This window comes from Festucalex cinctus, chromosome 1, assembly GCF_051991245.1.
Source record: "Festucalex cinctus isolate MCC-2025b chromosome 1, RoL_Fcin_1.0, whole genome shotgun sequence".
Lineage (NCBI taxonomy): Eukaryota > Metazoa > Chordata > Actinopteri > Syngnathiformes > Syngnathidae > Festucalex > Festucalex cinctus.
Window position 1 is genome coordinate 63,266,417 of NC_135411.1, and position 18,012 is coordinate 63,284,428.

At 40.9% G+C, this 18,012-nt stretch overlaps 1 protein-coding gene across 2 annotated transcripts in view; it reads right to left on the reverse strand.

Annotated features, from left to right (window-relative positions):
* LOC144004121 (myosin-10) overlaps positions 1-18,012 on the reverse strand; it is a 66,921-nt gene that overhangs the window by 41,540 nt on the left and 7,369 nt on the right. For both annotated transcript variants that reach the window (XM_077501078.1, XM_077501087.1), the window contains exon 3: positions 13,402-13,558. In XM_077501078.1, coding sequence (XP_077357204.1) covers positions 13,402-13,558 — 157 coding nt within the window. The remainder of the gene's footprint in view (positions 1-13,401; positions 13,559-18,012) is intronic.

Consider the following 18,012-nt stretch of genomic DNA (forward strand, 5'->3'; position numbering starts at 1 on the left):
AATATAAATCTGCTATTTATAAAACTATGTCACCGTGTGACATACTTGCGGATAAAATCCTATGGGTGTTTCTGCATTGGTTCAGGTTTGGACTAGTGACAGCAGTTGGCAGCTGAGATCACAAGACCAAAATAGTTTGTCATCAGGGGTTAGTGAGCAACCACACCCTTGCGGAAATAAGCACAGTGAGTTAGGGACCCCCTGTGTTGTGTGTGAAGGTTTCCACACACACACACACATGGACATGCAGGAAAGAGAGGAGGCCATAGTCATTCACACCTAGGCGATACAATTACATGCTGTTAATGTAGCAGTTTAATGAGGTACGTATCCTGGGATTTTGTTTTTTTCTTATTTTTTTCCAGAGAGCTCAGTATTATTCATTTGGCAGCCTTGCAGGGTCAACATGTCATCATCACCGCGCTCTCTATTTTTTGTGTGGGGGTGTGTATGCGTGTGCGTGAGTGTGCTCATTAATTCACCTGAAAACTTACTATGTCCGACCAAGACCATTCGCCGGATATATCAACGTCCCGCCTGAATTGTGGCATTGTCAGGAAACCAGAAGAGGGACCAGAGGAAAAAAACATGAAGCCGAGTGAGATCCACAGACGCCAAACTCCACCAACTCCAAGACCATGCTGTTGTGATGAATCTGTACTTGTAACACCATCAGAGTTACAAGTCCAGGACCCTTCAACAACCCCATAGATAAGAATCCCAACCGGATCATGGAGATATCATGGGACCATAGAAAAGACAAAAGAAAGGATAGATAAAGCAGAGTGAGAGCCACCAACACCACCAACCTCTACTGACTCAGCGACCGGTGGGAGATGCAAATTCTACTTGAGTTTTAGTGGACGCTGGTGTGGTGGATATGACATGCATGAGAACCTCCACCAAGAAAGAAAGAAAGAAAGAAAGAAAGAAAGAAAGAAAGAAAGAAAGAAAGAAAGAAAGAAAGAAAGAAAGAAAGAAAGAAAGAGAAAAAGAAGAGCCTGGGATTGTCCCTGTGCAGTTCCTGTTCATTGTTGTTCATATGATCAGGACAAAAATGAAAATTGCTAGCTTATCCAACCATTGTGAATTCCCCTAAAACAACTCATTATGTGGCTTATAGATTCTGCGCACCTGTACTGTATTTACTCCCTCCAATATCAAACATACAACTAAAGAGATGAAGAATGGTCTCCTCGGTGGTGGTGACCTCAATGTTCTGTGACAATGAATTGCAAAACCATTCCTTTAATTGGAGTTACGTGGCACTCCTTTCCACCTTTTGTTTGCTCCATTTGCATGGCAGCGGGCAAACTGATTCACAATTGTTGATTTCCTGACAGGTTGACATCCATGTCTGACTTGTGAATGACCTGAAGTTACACCATTATGATTATGTGTTATTTTACTTTTCTGAGCAGTGTAAAAAAACAAAGCAAAAAAAAAAAAACAAAAAAAACAACAAAGGAATGAGGCAAAGAGGGAGACCGAATAAGACATGCAATTATTTAGTGAGTAGACACATAATTTATGGAAAAATGCACTCGTAGCACCGAGCCATAAAAAAATGGACTTAGCCACAATGAAATGCTTTGAACTCTCAAGTAAATGAATCAAAAAGATAAACCCTTATTAAGACAGGTGCATTTCTAACAGTGCCCATACAAATGTATTGAAAACAGATGCACAGGAGGTTTGATTTACATTGGAATTTGTGAATTTACAAGTTTTTTTGCTTCTTCCTTATTACTTGGCACACTGTGCATCAGCTTAATTGCACACAGAGAAAAACATTGAACATCCAAAGATAATAATTTGCAATGTGTAAAAAATATGGCATGTTATCAGTACTTCTGGCTGATGTATTGGTTATAAAATTCTATATTTGAGAAAAAAAACAAAAACAAAAAAACACACTTGTAAAACATGAATGAAGAGCAGTATGTGGTCAGTGGTCACTTACATGCTAAAATTGAGACATTCAGCTCCGTGTCTTGTGGACACATGGTTGCCGTTTCCTTATACTATCCACATAGTTCAGATAATTTAGCCAGATTCTTTTTTTCATTTTTAAGTTTTCCACAAATCCTATTTATGAAATGCTCTTAATGTGGAGGTGAAATAAGAAAAGTATGTGAAAGAAAAAGAGAAGATTGTGCTGAAGAAATCCAGGCCCATGTGTTTCTCATGGTGAGGCACTCGTATGGTGTGGAAAACATCATTGGGCTGAGGAATAAATTCTTTGAAATGTAATGCCTTTATTTCACTACGACTCATGAAGACTCTTGAAGCCTTGGCGAAATGGCACAAACACATCAGTTAAGTATTTAGTATTAGAATTAGAGATGAAAAATCCATGGCTGTACTTTCTTGTCACAAGTTTAGGCATTAGGACGGATAACATCTGTTGAGTGGGGGGAAAGAGTGGAAACAGACGTAATGATGTCACACTTTAGTCTGGACTGTTGATTGTGTTGTTCCAGCCTACACTGTTGCTCCCTTTATCCACTCACTCTATTAACTCTGCATACCCTGATACATGCACTTAGTGGCTGCAACATAAGGTACAACTGCACTGACAAATGAGATCAAGTAAGATAACAGCAGGCCCCCACCAACGGTGAATGATTTTACCTTAATAGCTAAAAGGAGTAAACATAAATAGTTTCATCAAGGAAAAAAAAAAGAACATTAAAATCCTACATCCACAGTATATTACAACCAATCATACTGTAGTGAGTCAAACATGGCGATAAAGAAGGTATTTAGACGTGCCAATGTGCATGTGTGGTGCGCTAGACTAGTGAAACATAACATTTGCTTTCGCTTCCTTTAAATCTTTTGTTTACTTTCTATTGCTGCTACTTATCTGACCTGTTTTAATAATTGTCTTTTTCTAGACTGTACTCCTAATTGTACCTTTAGTTATTTGTTAAAGAAGTCCTGCTTTGTTTTTTGTGGGTGTTCTGTGGGTTTCACCTTAACACCAATGAGGAAGAGAGAGCTGTTGTAGGAGATATGGCAGAACTCATTTGGCAAAGTAATCGATTGCAGATGGCAACCATTGGGTGGCTTGTCATTCCACAGAGGCTCTTTGTGATGGCTGGGTCCACCATAATCTAACAGAACAAGGCTGTTTTCATGTGTATGTCCATGCATGTGTGTTTATGCTGGCACCTCTATATCAGAATGCTAAACTGCAGCTCCACAGTAATCAAGACACGCACAGGGGAGTACGGACCTAATCACAAAAGGGAGTTACGTTACGCGACAAGTGGCCTGTAGAAAAAAAAAAAAAAGAAGAAAAAAAAGGGAAACGGAAAAAATAGTATGAGCACTTCAAAAATCCATCCCTCCATTTTCTTGACCGCTTATTCCTCACAAGGGTCGCGGGGGGTGCTGGCGCCTATCTCAGCTGGCTCTGGGTAGTAGCCAGGTACACCCTAGACTGGTTGCCAGCCAATCGCAGGGCACACAGAGACAAAAAACCATCCACACGCACAAGCACACCTAGGGACAATTCGGAGCGCCCAATTAACCTGCCATGCATGTCTTTGGAATGTGGGAGGAGACCGGAGTACCCGGAGAAGACCCACGCGGGCACGGGGAGAACATGCAAACTCCACCCAGGAAGGCCGGAGCCTGGATTCGAACCGGAGTCCTCAGAACTGGGAGGCGGACGTGCTAACCAGTCACCGTGCCGCCCGCTTCTAAAATCCTGCATCACAAATAAAGAAATAAACTAATAAATTCACCAAAAAACGAGAGTACATAAACATGACCTATTCTACGACCGATACTCCAAGTTCACTCGAGCTTTCAGGGTGACGGCATTCGAAACGTGACACTAATTTTGACCTGTGAATGTATCTGAATTTTGGCCTGCCTGAAAATATTGGTCGATATTTTTTCAGCCAGTCGGAGAAGGGGTTTCCCTGAGAAGAATGAAATGAAAGAATTGAGAACTGTGACAAATAATAAAATTATACTGTTTTACTACAATTTACTTTGAAGATGTTAATTTGACCTTGACTTCCCAAAGGTGATATCACACAAAAACATTCCTCAAAAGACAAATCCCCGTGCTGCCTTGTGCTCAGTTTGAAGTCACCTTTCCAACCAGACTTTGCATTTCGTTTTGAGATCCTGTCATGTTGCTGGTTTGAAAGTGTGATCAGATGAACTCTAACTGCACCCGACGTGGTCTGTAATGCTCGCTACATTTTGGCCACAAACATTCACGATTGTAATTATGTGGTACTGTACATCCAAATTACAATGTCTATATACCTTAACGATGGTGAAGCCGTTTACCTTCTGTCATGATTCTATTCGGTGGGGTCGCTCCCAGCCGTGCGCTGATTCCGGGGAAGCGGACATTTCCAGCTTCCGCCAGGTGCGGAAGCTTTCCTCCTCCTTTATAAACTGTATGTACTGTATTTGTTTGGCTTGGCGGGAGGCACAAAAGTCTCGCCCTGGAAATGTTGGCGTCCTTCCACCAGCTGCGGCCCGGCATGGACCCGGTTGAGTGAACGCTGCGTTGTGGACTGAGGGAGAAGCAGTGGGACCCGCGGGGGTTGGGCGGTCGGCCTCTTAGCCGAGCTGCCACCGGGGCCGCAGCATCCGCTCGTCGCCATTCGCTTCCGCCGACCGACCCCGTGGCTCCAGACTGGCTAGGCTCCCGCGAGTGGGTGGTGTCAGTATGCCGGGTACGTAATTTGCATATAATGTTGAGTTGAAGTGCACCATGGAAAATAGTCAACTCATACTCCCGCACAGTCACAACTTAAAACGACGTGCTTCAGAACCGAAACATGGCACCGTTTAATTTTACGTGAGTCGGTACTTGGAAGTACCGATTCCAATAGGCCCATACCACAAAAGTATCGTCTTCGGTATCCATCCCTAATAGATGGGCAAAACTAATCTATGTAATCGGAATAGGTATCAGCGGACATCAATCATGGATGATCATATCATAATCGGCAGCATAAAAACCCATGATCGAACACCTCTCATTGCTACCTTTATCGTGTATTGCGTACCTTGTCCAGACTGGTAAAGTACAGTATCATTGACTATTCAATATATGGGCTGCCCATTGGTAAAGCAGGGAATCCGCTTTTCAGAAATCTGTGTGAAAAAGACTAATAATAACTGAGGCATAAGCATATGCTGAGGAATCTAAGCACTTAGCTATTAAATCACAGCAGACATATAACCGTATCCTGTATGACTTCCACAGCTGTCTGCTCTTAAAAGACGCATCTGCCAATATGTACAGTATTACAGTGTGTGTGTGTGTGTGTGTGTGGGTGGGTGTGTGTGTGTGCGCACGTGTGCACGTGTGTGCTCGCGCGCGTGCGCCTGCGTGAGCAACAGACTGTTTAAACAGGCCTCACATTTGTCTAAAAATCATCTCCTGAAGAGACGACCCTTTTGAAGACGAGGACACCCCTTCCTTAAACACTCACAAACATGCACGCACATAGTCTGACACACCACACCTGTTTTGTCACTCAAACGATACGTGCACCCTCCACTAGCTCTGCTCGCCCTCATTGCCCTAGAGAAAGGCCTCGTTTCCAAGGGGAGATTTCAGGAGTACCCGTCTGCATCCGCACCCACAAAGCACACAGGTCCCAGCCCCCTCCAGACTGCACAAAGCCTCCATTGTGAAGCACAATGCTGGCTGCCCCCTCTGAATTTCCCATCTACCCTCTGCTCTCTTTCCCCCATAACTCTGCCCTCTGTTGCTTTTGCATAACTCTTGTTCTGTGCTTTTCAGTTACCTTCCAGCATCCTCTTCAACTTTATAGTTGAATCTTTCTCCTAAAACTACTGATAATGGGACCCCATTATCAGTAGTTTTAGGAGAAAGTAATGTCCATGAGTATTGATGTTCCTCAACATTTCTAGTCATTCCTTTTTCTTCCCTTTATGGATGAAGACATTCCCTGCTGCTCTGATTTAAAAATATATATATGTATACAGGGTGCTCATCTAAGATGTTATTTTTATGAGGCTGGCATTCTCCTAACACCAAAGATGTTCCTTAATCTGTAATTGCGAAAATGGATTTATGATTCTCTCATTAAAATCAATCCAAGATAGGCATACGGAAGAGGATCAGGGCCAATGAAGAAAGAAAAAAAAAAGTCTGGCAGGATTCTTACTTTAATCTCAGAATTCTCACTTTAAAGTCAGAATTCTGACTTTAAAGACTCTCACTTTATTCTAGAATTCTCTTTAAAGTCTGACTTTAAAGTTGGAATTCTGACTTTAAAGTGAGAATTCTGACTTTAAAGTGAGAATTCTGACTTTAAAGTGAGAATTCTGAATAAAGTGAGAATCCTGATATCCTTTTCTTTTCTCGTCACTGGGCCTAATACTCTTCCGTATAGTCAAACTTAATTCCGAAACAAAAAACTACTTCTGAACTTTTCAAAATACTCGGGAATGAAGCAAAAATAACAGAATATTATACTATACTAACTATTTAAATAGTATCTTATGCAGCATACACAAATAGGCTCAAAGGTCAAATCAGAATGTGCGAATTATGTTATTTTTATTAGGGCTGCATGATATTGGAAAAACATGCGATATGCGATATACTTGCTGAACATAGCGATATCGATATTATTCCGATATTTAACATGTACCTCAAGAAATTACGTTTTTATTACCTAATGAAAGAAAAACATTTTTCATGGGGCAAAATAAGCAACCTTCATGTAATCTTAGTTAATTAATTGTAATTATGTCTTGATAATTTTCAACTATTGAATGGCGATACACATTTTAGTTAGCATCTGACTGGTCACATTCATATAAAAAGCATAAAATTCCATATAAAACTTATTGCGTGCCTTTGCGATATGCATATTGCAAGGGCCAATATCGCGATATCGATATTTTTTCGATATATTGTGCAGCCCTAATTTTTATTTATAAAAAAAACTCATTGATATAATTGGATACTTGGCTCAAGATGGCAGAAAAAGCTTGGACATCAATTACACAATCCTTGTCCTCATTCAACTTCCCTTCAAAGCGCCAGTGTGCACATCAACATATTGTCAGCAATGAAATAGCCTAACCACAGCAACACTGGCCATATCCTAAAAGGGTCAAAGCGGACATTCCAGACTACCCCTTCAATGTTTTCTTATTAAAAAAAAAAAAAAAAAAAGTAGAAAATAAGGACTGAAGAGGACAGACGAACTAGAACAGTTCCAGCAGATCTATGGTTGTATTTTTCATGTTAAGCGAGGGGGGACCAAAATGCCTTCAAGGATGTGGGAAATTCCTCTCTTCCAAGCCAGAGGATTTGGTTGTAGGAAAAAGAATAAATGAGGAATGAAACAATTCTCGAGTGAAGAAGACAGAAAGGCGGAAAAGAATAGGACTAGCTGTTTAAGTCGCAGTTAGAAATGAGATTTGAATGTGGAAGCCCAGTTTTTTTCCCCCAGCATGAACTAGAGTAGTGGCCGTATTCAACAAGTGTAAGGAGATTCAGTAACACAAAAGGCCCTTTTTCGTGCTTGCTAAAACACTGTCACACAAGTGACACCTCTATCTGAGTTTCCTGGTGATGGTTATTTTGTTTGCACACACGCAACATGCACACACACAGTCTCCACGGTGATGCACTCCTCCCCAAAGGAGTCCTGTAGTGGCCAATGGACTGCTCTAGACGCAACTTGACCGTGACTCAGCGTGTAGAATTTAGCATGGCAGGGTATTTATCGAGGTGACAGTAATGACCTCATTCCACTGGCTACCGTGCCCCTCCCCCTGTGTGGGCCAGGGGCTCAAAAGAATGAAACCTCCTGCAGGAACAAATGGGGTCAAAGAAGAATGGTGGCACAGGAGTTTTCCCATACCGAGGTAGACATATTGCATTATGTTCATAGACTGAGAGAGGTTTAAATATGTGGTCTTATCCCCTATAAGACCACATATTTAAGGTGCAGGGACGGTACAGGTAATCTACAGTACAGACAGTAACTCGGTTTGTGAGCAGTCAAGTCATGGGTCGAGCGTTTTTATGAAAATAAACAAACAAACAAACAAACAAAAATCCCAGAATTAAACGTCGCAAGAGAAACTGGCCATGGTCAATCCAGGCCGGCCAGTCGGTCCCAGCTGTTTGGACATCCCACCAAATGTCCTGCAGGCACCATATTCAGTGTGAGGGCTGTAATGACAGGGAGCTGACAGGACATTTGCCGCACACAAGCTTTGCAGCTGCAGTGTGGACACACAAACACAATGGAAACTGTAAAATCCTTTTTAGCATGCATATGACAAGAGTGATAATGTTATTCAAATGTGGGAGAAGTAACACTGTTTTTCTACAGATAGAGAATAGGGTCACACAAGTGAAGAGCCTAAAGCTGTTGAAACAGAGAAAAAACTTCGACTTATCAGAGAAGTTCTTCCTCTTCTTCAGCTTCGAGTTGCCGTTGCAGGGTGTGTAAATAAATACTGTATCTAATGGGTTATAGATTCCAGTTGAATAAAGGAAATTGTGCTGTTTTTAAAGGTACACTGTAACAAATTGCAATATCTACAGTAAAAATTTGCAGCATTTTCTTGTTTCTTAATTTTACAATATTTAACTGTATACCGCAATGCATTATGGGTAAACCAATGTGCATTATGGGTAAATACAAAGTACAGCAATCTGTTATATAACTGTGGTTAAATACTGATTTACAGCAACTAACTTTTCACATATAGATTATGTGTATTACATTTAAATTACTGTTGTTCTGATACCGATACTGGTATCGGCAGAGGTGCCGATACTGCATAAAAACAGTGGTATCGGTGACTACTCACAAGTAACATGCCAATACCATTAATTCCAACGCTAATATATAATTTTGGATGCAGCATCTTGTGTCTTGCTGGTGCACAACATTCACTGATATGTGAAATGTTCACTGCATGCCGATCGAAGATATCCTATTTGCCCTTGAATGCACTGAACCAATGGCAGGGCAGCTTTTTCATGTTGAGAAAAAAAACCTCGAGTATCAGTATGGTATCGGTATTGGCCGATACTGCAAAGCTGGGTATCGGTATCGGGAGCCAAAAAAACGGTATCGGAACAACACTAATATAAATACAGTAAATGGTTTTGGCAAGAAGAATTTTCCAGAGAAGAGGAAGCAATAGCGGACCCTATAATGTCACCGGAGCAAGGGCAAGAATTCAGTGAACTGCTGAGCAATATTTTATCGCAAGGGCAGTCTGCATCATTTTCACATCACATTTCTCCAATAAACAGGCAACATTACAGCTAAGGTAGAATTCATTTATGCACTTGGCTGCAGAATGGGGATTGGGATAATATTGATGTCAGCAGAGAAAGCATTATTCTGTCACTTGCCTATGGTGCAGGTGGTGTGGGTTGGCTTCCCCATCTGGGTGACCATGTTTGTGTTTGTGTGAGAGTGAAAAATAGAGGGGACATTCTTTATTAGGTTAAGTTTTGAAGCAGAAGTGTTTTTTTTTGTTTTTGTTTTTTTTCTTCATGTCATAGGTGCCATGAATGGTGCCAGAAATCAAAGCCCCAAAATTAGACATATCTGCGGTAAAATGTAGAGAGCTAAACTATGCACATTTGTTGTTTTTCTTAGTTGTTGTTGTTTAAATAACATTTTTCTCTTATCTTTTATTTTGCTAAGTTAGAAATGCATCACTACAAGCAGAGTGCCTATGAGAGTATAACTTTAACTGGAATTCATCCATGTGTCCTCTCTGCTGAGACCTCTGATGGACAATGAATGGCTTTCTGCTTAGGATCCAAAAGTGTTGAAAGTAAGACTGTTCTGCACTGTTCGATCATGTTCTTTTATTGTTTAAAAGCAATGTGTTGTTCTAAGGGATGCATAACACACTGTATATGCGTCTTTTGCATATTTGTTTAAAAAAAAAAAGCTTTAGTTTTAATCAAAGTATTTTGTAGCAGCTCTGACACTGTTTTATTATTTGTTTCGTTCACAATCTAATTTGCAAACAGCTAAGGTATAAACCATTACTAATTGTAAAAACATTTTACAATGGTGGCGCGGTGGATGACTGGTTAGCACATCCACCTCCCCATGCTGAGGACGTGAGCTCGAGTCTGGGCTTCGGCCTTCCTGGGTGGAATTTCATGTTATCCCCATGCCTGGATGGGTTTTCTCTGGGTCCTGTGGTCTCCTCCCACATTCGAAAGACACACACTGCAGATTAATTATGAGTGTGGAATGTTGTTCGCCTCTGTCTGCCCTGCAATTAGGCTGGCAACCAGTTCAGGGTGTACCCCGCCTACTGCCCAGAGCCAGCTGGGATAGGCTCCAGGAGCCCTGCAACCATTGTGAGGACGAAGTGATTAAGAAAAAGGATGGATGGGTTTTACAATGACATACTGTATTATTTATTTACAGGAATTTGAATTTACTGGCAACTTTAGGTGCCAATTGCTTTTTTCTTAAAAAAAAGGAAATAGAGTAATTAACTGGGATTTATATACAGTAAATGTAAAAAAAATACAGTAATATACTGTAATTGATTTTTACAGGAATTAAATTGGACTTTACAAGAATTTACCTGGCAACTTTTTTGCCAGTTATTTCTTATAAATTCCACAATCAATTTGTTACAATGTAGCTTGTACCACACTGTTCTGAAAACATAAAAATTACATTCTCTTGGCTGTTTAAATGTGGCTGTTCAGTGAACATTTCCAAAATGCATCGTACAGCTATAGCCATGGTTCACAGCTTCAGCATCAGTGGTACTGCATTATTAAAAGGTATCAGTGAGAAGAGTGTTTGATGAGGACAGAGTGGCACAAACAAAAATTGTGTGCCCGTCCAAAATTGAAGGAATGACAAAAATAAAATGGATCAGGGGGCTGCAATGAGGCCAACAGCAACATTAAAGGAGCTGCAGAAATTTCTAGCAAGTAATGGTCCTACCAAAAATGTCCAGTGCGCCTGTTTGGAAGTTCGTAAATGATTCATCTTGGGTCCCTTTTCTTTTTTCACACAAGAACACCATGACATCTCAACATGGGTGTGCGGACTATACTGTATGTCCACTGTCACTTCCATTAAGGTGGAACCTCTCATGGACAATAATTACAAGCTGCCGCTCAAGTGTGAATTTGGAGTGTGAAGTCTGAAAAAGGGGGGCTGGCTAAACATCACTTACTTTCTAGAAACCTCTCCACGACAGAACTTGTGCTTCAGAAGGGAGCCCTTTCACCACACACATGCATGATTAGGTGAGAGTCACTCTTTCCAAATTTTAGTCCAACCTTCTTCTTCTTCTGACCGTATTTTTCGGATTATGCGTCGCTCCGGATTAAAAGTCGAACCAGCCAAAAAATGCGTAATTAAGAAGGAAAAAACATATATAAGTCGCACTGCAGTATAAGTCCCATTTTTGGGGGAAATTTATTTGGTAAAATCCAACACCAAGACCATACATGTCATCTTGAAAGGCAATTTAAAATAAAAATAAAAGAGAGAACAACAGGCTGAATAAGTGTACGCTATACTAACGTTACATGACTGACATGCCTGGTAATGTCAGTAACGACGTAACATATTAAGGAGTGAGTCGGTGACGGGAGTCAGAGGCGGCGTGTTGAAGCACGGAGCCAAAGGCTGGCGTTTTATTGACATCAGCTTCTGAGGTCTTAACAGCAACTCCCCACTCAGCTAGAAGCTAACAGGCTAACTCCCCTTTTCCACATAACAAAACCTTCCCACCCGGAACTCCTCCTTTCGTCCCAACGTTCCGTGGGTGAATTATGTTCCCATCACTACAAGTTATTCATATAACTCTAGCATAAAGAACATGCTAACAATCTTACCAAACTATCAGTTTCACTCCAAATCACTAAATCCAATGAAATCTTCATACGCTGTGTCACTTTTAAACAACTCCCCCAACTCGGGTGGTAGACGATGCGATGTTGAACTTATCAACACAGGCCTAGAGCGCCCTCTTGCAGTTTAGTGTGAAAATAACATGTGAAATGATATAATAATGTGTTAATTTCACACATAAGTCGCACCAGAGTATAAATCGCACCCCCGGCCAAACTATGAAAAAAAACTGCGACTTATAATCCGAAAAATATGGTAAACTTCTTTTTCTCCCCTTAAAATTCTACAACAGACCATAATTAATGTTAAAAACAACAAAGAAAAGAAAGAAATTGCTAATTTATTCTAAAGACAAAACTACAAAACCAGGGAGGGAGGGATGTACCCAAGAACCCAATCGTCACTCTCTAAGTGCTCCAGTGTTTGTCTATGAAAAGAAAACCATCCAAAAGGACAGTCATCTCTGCAGAAAACCACCTATATGGTGGAATGGTCTAACATAAGCCAGGTACAGGGCTGCCTGTCTAGAGTTTTCCCAGAGGCACCTGAAGGTCTCAGCCTATGAGAGACAAAATTATCTGGTCTCATCTGACAAGACAAAGACTGAACTCTCTAGTCTCTAGCATAAATGGGCAGCTGTCATGTTTTGAGGAAACGAGTCCCCTGTTCAATCATGGTGGTGGGCAGCATCATGTTGTGGAGATAGTTTTCAGCAGGAGGAACTGTGAGACTAGTCAGGACTGAAGGAATGATGAATGCAGCAATGTGTAGAGACATGCTGGACGAAAAGCTGCTCCACAGCACTCTTGAAAGCAGACTTTGAAAACAGTTCATCTTTCCGCAGGCTAACAACCCTTAGTACACAGCTAAGATACGAAAGGAGTGGCTTCAGCGCAACTCTAGCCAGAGCCCAAACTCGAATCCAACTGAAGACCTCTAGCAAGATCAGAAAATGGCTGTGCACCAAGACTTCCAATTAAACCCGGTTTTGCTTGAGACATGTGCAAAGAGGAATGGGCGCATTGATACAAAAATTTGCGTGCTTCATTTCAGAGCTATCATGCCTTCTTCCGACCATCTCAATTCTTTGACAGCAATGATCAAATGATGATCAAATGGCAATGGGATTCAGCAAAAAACGCATTATGTTGACGATCCCTTGATGCGCTGCACTTATAATAATCAGTAATGTCACATCATCCCTGACCTTGTGACCTTTCACACACTTTAAACACTTTTTTTTTTTCTACACACTAATCTCCTGGAGTATGCAGTAAACCCAATGCTCCCTGCAAGTGAGCTAAACTTACACAGGAATGACTCTTGGGTAAAAACACTTCTTTTTATCTGATTCTAACAATTAGCATTCACACATAAATGAAAGAAATCCAAATGTCAGAGTATAGTAATGCCTGGCAGCAATGTCCCGTTCTAAAAGTGTCAGTAACATTGACAGAGCAAGAACGCCTTGACACATCTGTCAGTGACAATATAAAAGTCATACCTTGAAGCATGCAGCGGTATGCCGACTCGGAGATGGCGTAGATGTGAGGTGGCATCTCATGCCTCTTCTTGCCCCGGTACATCTCAATGATGTTCTCTGAATAGATGGGCAAGTTCTTGTAGGGGTTGATGACAACACAGAACAGGCCAGAATAGGTCTGCAAAGAGGAAATGGAAGGAGCTGTAGCAAAAAAATTGACTCACAAGGGAGTTTGGTTCCATTACAAAGATCAGATAGTCAACATCTGCTTGTTGTAAGTCATGCCATAGATTAAGTACAGTATTTAGTTCCCACTGGAAATAGTTGTGGGCATAATAATTCAAATGATTAGGATTGCTATCAGAGTCCTGCTGAGATTGCTGATGAGGAGCTGATCATTTGAATCAGGTATGTTGGAGGAGGGCAACATCTAAAACATGCAAGGACCTCGAGGACAGGTGTTTGAAACCTGTTATTTTATGTAAGCCACATTGCCATGGGATAAACATTTACTTAATGATTTGCATCTCCAGAATGAACTGCAGTATGTTACTGCAGAGACTACTTGATGTGATGGTGGGGGCAGTGAAGAGTGAGCAGACATAACACAGAAGAAACACATTCCTAAGAGTACAGAAAAGACTTAAAAATACTTCAGGAATAGTATGGGCGCATCGGAAATATTATTGTTAAGCTTTTTTTTTAACTTGAATTCCGCTTTAAGGATTTGTTCACCGCACATCATAGCTCCTGCTTGGTGCTCGCTGTGCAATCTGTGCATTCTGACAATGAGTGTGCCACTGCCATCTACTGTAGTGGATGTGCAATTATACTTTATTCTCATAAGACAAAGGAAAGCATGTTCCCTGGGGTCACATGCACCATCGTTGCATTAAGTTCTGCTGTAGACATTTATTAATCCATCAAACTATTTTCTTAACCGCTTACTCCTCACAAGGCTCGCGGGGGTGCTGGAACCTATCCCAGCCGGCTTCGGGCAGTAGGCAGGGTACACCCAGAACTGGTTGCCAGCCAATTGCAGACATTCATTAATTATAATGCTAATTTGCTGTTCATAGCTGGTTGTTCTTTGCCCTAACGTGGTTTTAGCCAGACTTCTGTGAAAAGTGCACGGTGGTGTTCAGTACACTGGCGATTAGTATTGGTTTCTCCACCTTCCATCTAAATGTATTAACACTCCATTACGCTATATGAAAATCCATCTTTACTGTATGCTCACGTCAACCTCTGAAAATAGAAAAGATGATCGCACCAATCATTTATATTTTATGGACATTAAACGAATATATGAATGACGATGTCGTCCACTCTGCTCACTACAGCTTAATGGCGCTAAATGAGGAAAACACATTTGGACCTGGTCGGTCCAACCTCGCTTTCTGATAATGTCTAAAAATTGCTCCCTTCTTGCATGGTGTACCTCATACTTGGCTTTGACTTGTCTGCCTTTAGTGAATAGTGAATGTTGTCAGAAGTCAAGCTTATTTGCCACCACAGAGGCAAGCAAGGTTTATTTACTTAGAGGATCTGCACCGTAAGAGAATAGTGTTTTAGAAAGTTTCCTTCTAACTTGTAACTCATCATTTTTAGTATGTTGCAAAATTAAGTCATTTGGCTTTGTACTTTCTTCTGAATCTCATCGTATCGAACCATACAGCAAAGGAGAAAAGGAACCGTAATCTGTGAACGCTAGGCTGTCACTGAAAAATTTCTGGTAAAATCTCCTTTGGTGATTGCCAGCCTATTTTGAAGGCCTCATTTTTTTACCTTCTACGTTTAGACACCCTGCCATTTATTGGCAAGAGTAGAGTGCAGCCAGCCATTCATTGCCCAACGAACCGTCACACTGTCACACATGCTGACATGTGTATCGTAATTAGAGCCCAGTGACAGGACTTCAGCAGCAGGCACCAGATAGCATACTGAAATCATTCTATAATAGCTCAGTGTGGCGCCCCGAGACCAAAAACAAGTGAATGTTCTGTACAAATGATGCAGACAAAAAAAAAAAAAAAAAAGAAATGCTGTAGAAAGAAGTTGACGAAGCATAGAAAGGCTGATAGAAACGAAGATATCAGCCCGATGGCTTTTCAAAAGGTCCAGTTCAGTAGCGGTGTAACATGGTGCAGCCTTTGTATACATCTTGCTCCCCACATAAGGGGAGCTGACGTCTAGCAAGAAGACCAGATCATGAAACTCTCACAAACTCGTTTTTTTTTTGTTTTGTTTTTTTATGTTTTGGAACAACAGTTCCTCTTATCTGGGACTGATGGATATTGTTTGATTGTTTCTTGATCACGACATACTGAGTAGCACTGCTACTCTTTTTATCTAGACAATCAAGTAGAATGATAATGATGAGTCAAACAGTCATGAACCGAAAGTTTAAGATTGGGCATGAAATTTGTGCCACCTCCCTGACCCATGGCCCAGCAACTCCCAAGGTCAATGAGTTCAATATTGAGCCATTTTCACCCTTTAGGAGCCACTGTATTTCTCACTAATGTTTGGAAACATCCAGGTTGTAATTTTGAAGTGGCATGAATGTTTATTTGAGACATGGTGCATCACTTGGTGTATTTATATACAATATACAGGTAAATAACAGGAAATTTACACAAACATTTCCCATGTGACATGTGACATTTCCCATTTCTTATCTGCCACGGCAGACAGTAACTCATGGTAAGAGGCGATGCTCGGTAGTGTGTAAAGGTGCAATTGGTCCCACTTCCGCTCCACAATGCAGGGTTGTAGCTGAAGTTCCTTTGTAAATTTCGAAAATACATCAATCATTGTTTTATGTAATATAGGATAGCTGCTGTGTACTTTGCAGGAGTGATAAAAATGATATAAATCTCACAGCACCAAGACACTAATGGCAATTGACAAACCTTCATTATCACTGGCAGCAGCAGACCATACATATAACTGAACATCATGCCCAGCCTTAACCAGGAAAGGGAAGGTGATATTTCCACTGTGAAATCAGATCCAGGGAAAGGGATCCTGTGGCTTGGTAACAGCTGAGCAACACACAGGCAACAGCGGACACGACAGCCGACCCCATCTGCCATCTCTGGACAGGACATGGATACGCTGCTCTCCATTGTAGAGGAGAGGGCACACTGTCGAGTGCACCAGGCCGGTGCCTTCATGCCACTAGTCTGTGTGGTGTTCAGAAGACATGTACACCACGTGTACATGTCATAGCAGCACAACAGAGCAGCCTTTGACATAATGCTCAGTACTTTTTATGCATAGAATCAGATGACACTGATTGACAGTAGTGGGGTGTCTGCTGCTTCCTGATTACTAGCTTGGAATCAAGAGCAAGCTGTCTGACTGATAACTAAAGATGTATGTTCACAAATCTGAACGTTCACATTATTTCCATTTGAAAATAAACCGACTGTTAAGACCTGTTATCAGACAGCATGAAGCTCCATGCAAAATACGCTGAATAAAAGGCACTTGTGTTTGAAAGATCTTCACTGATAAGCTTATCTACCAGGGAAGGAAAGAAGAAAGACAAGACAAAAGACAAAAGAAGAGAGTACGGCAAACGAACTGATGTGGACAAGTTGAAGTGGAGAGCAGAAGAGAGGCACATCAGCACACATTGATGGACACTAGGACAATCATTTTGCCATGGAAGAATGCTGATGCTTTCTGACAGCTGGGACTTATCTTACAATATAAAGGCCTGCTTGTTTCCAAGCTACTGTGGTCAAGCCCAACGTGGAGCTCTGATTAGCCTGTGACGCACCACCTCGTCGAAATAAATCCTTCCAATCAAGTGTGTGGTCTTTCTGTCTAGATGCTACGACAATGACCAGCACCTAAATGATGGTGCGCGTCAGATGTCTTTGCTATGATCCAAATATGGAAGCCATCACACAAATTATAAGTCCTCGGCATCAGGAAGGTTTAGGAGGTCTTACATCATGTCTGCACTGGATATAGTTGAACTCTGAGGAGGTAAGTCAAACAACTGAGCTTGGACATTTTCTTCCTGTCCAAAAAAAAAAAAAAAATCCACTTAGTGAGAACACATGTTTTCAATTTGTCTTAGCCAAAATACAAATTAACCAGATCCCAAGCTGAACATGAGCTACGACAAAGTACAGACCGAGCCACCTTGGGGTATCAGGAAAAACCTAAACAAAACAGGGAATTGGGATTCAAAGTACAGTAACTGTGAGATGACTGACCATGCTAACCTTAGCAGACTAGTGCTAGAGGAAGTATTCAGATCAATATGACTAGAAAGTAGAATACATATTGCACTAAATCCCAAGGTGTCTTTTATTAAGCTTTTTACCATGACAAATGGAACAATACTTAAAAATTAGTCGAAAACAGACACAGTAAACTACAAATACAGGTACACTAACCAGACAAAACATTATGCTATTATTATTATTATTATTATTATTGCTATTTGCACAATAATGAATGCCTTATGACATGTTGTAATCAGCAACGTGACCACCATATTTGTGGAATAAAAAAATAATAAAAATAAATAAATAAATAAATAAATAAATACATAATAATAATAATAATAATAATAATAAGTACAGTAGGCTACTTCAAATGCCTCTAAAA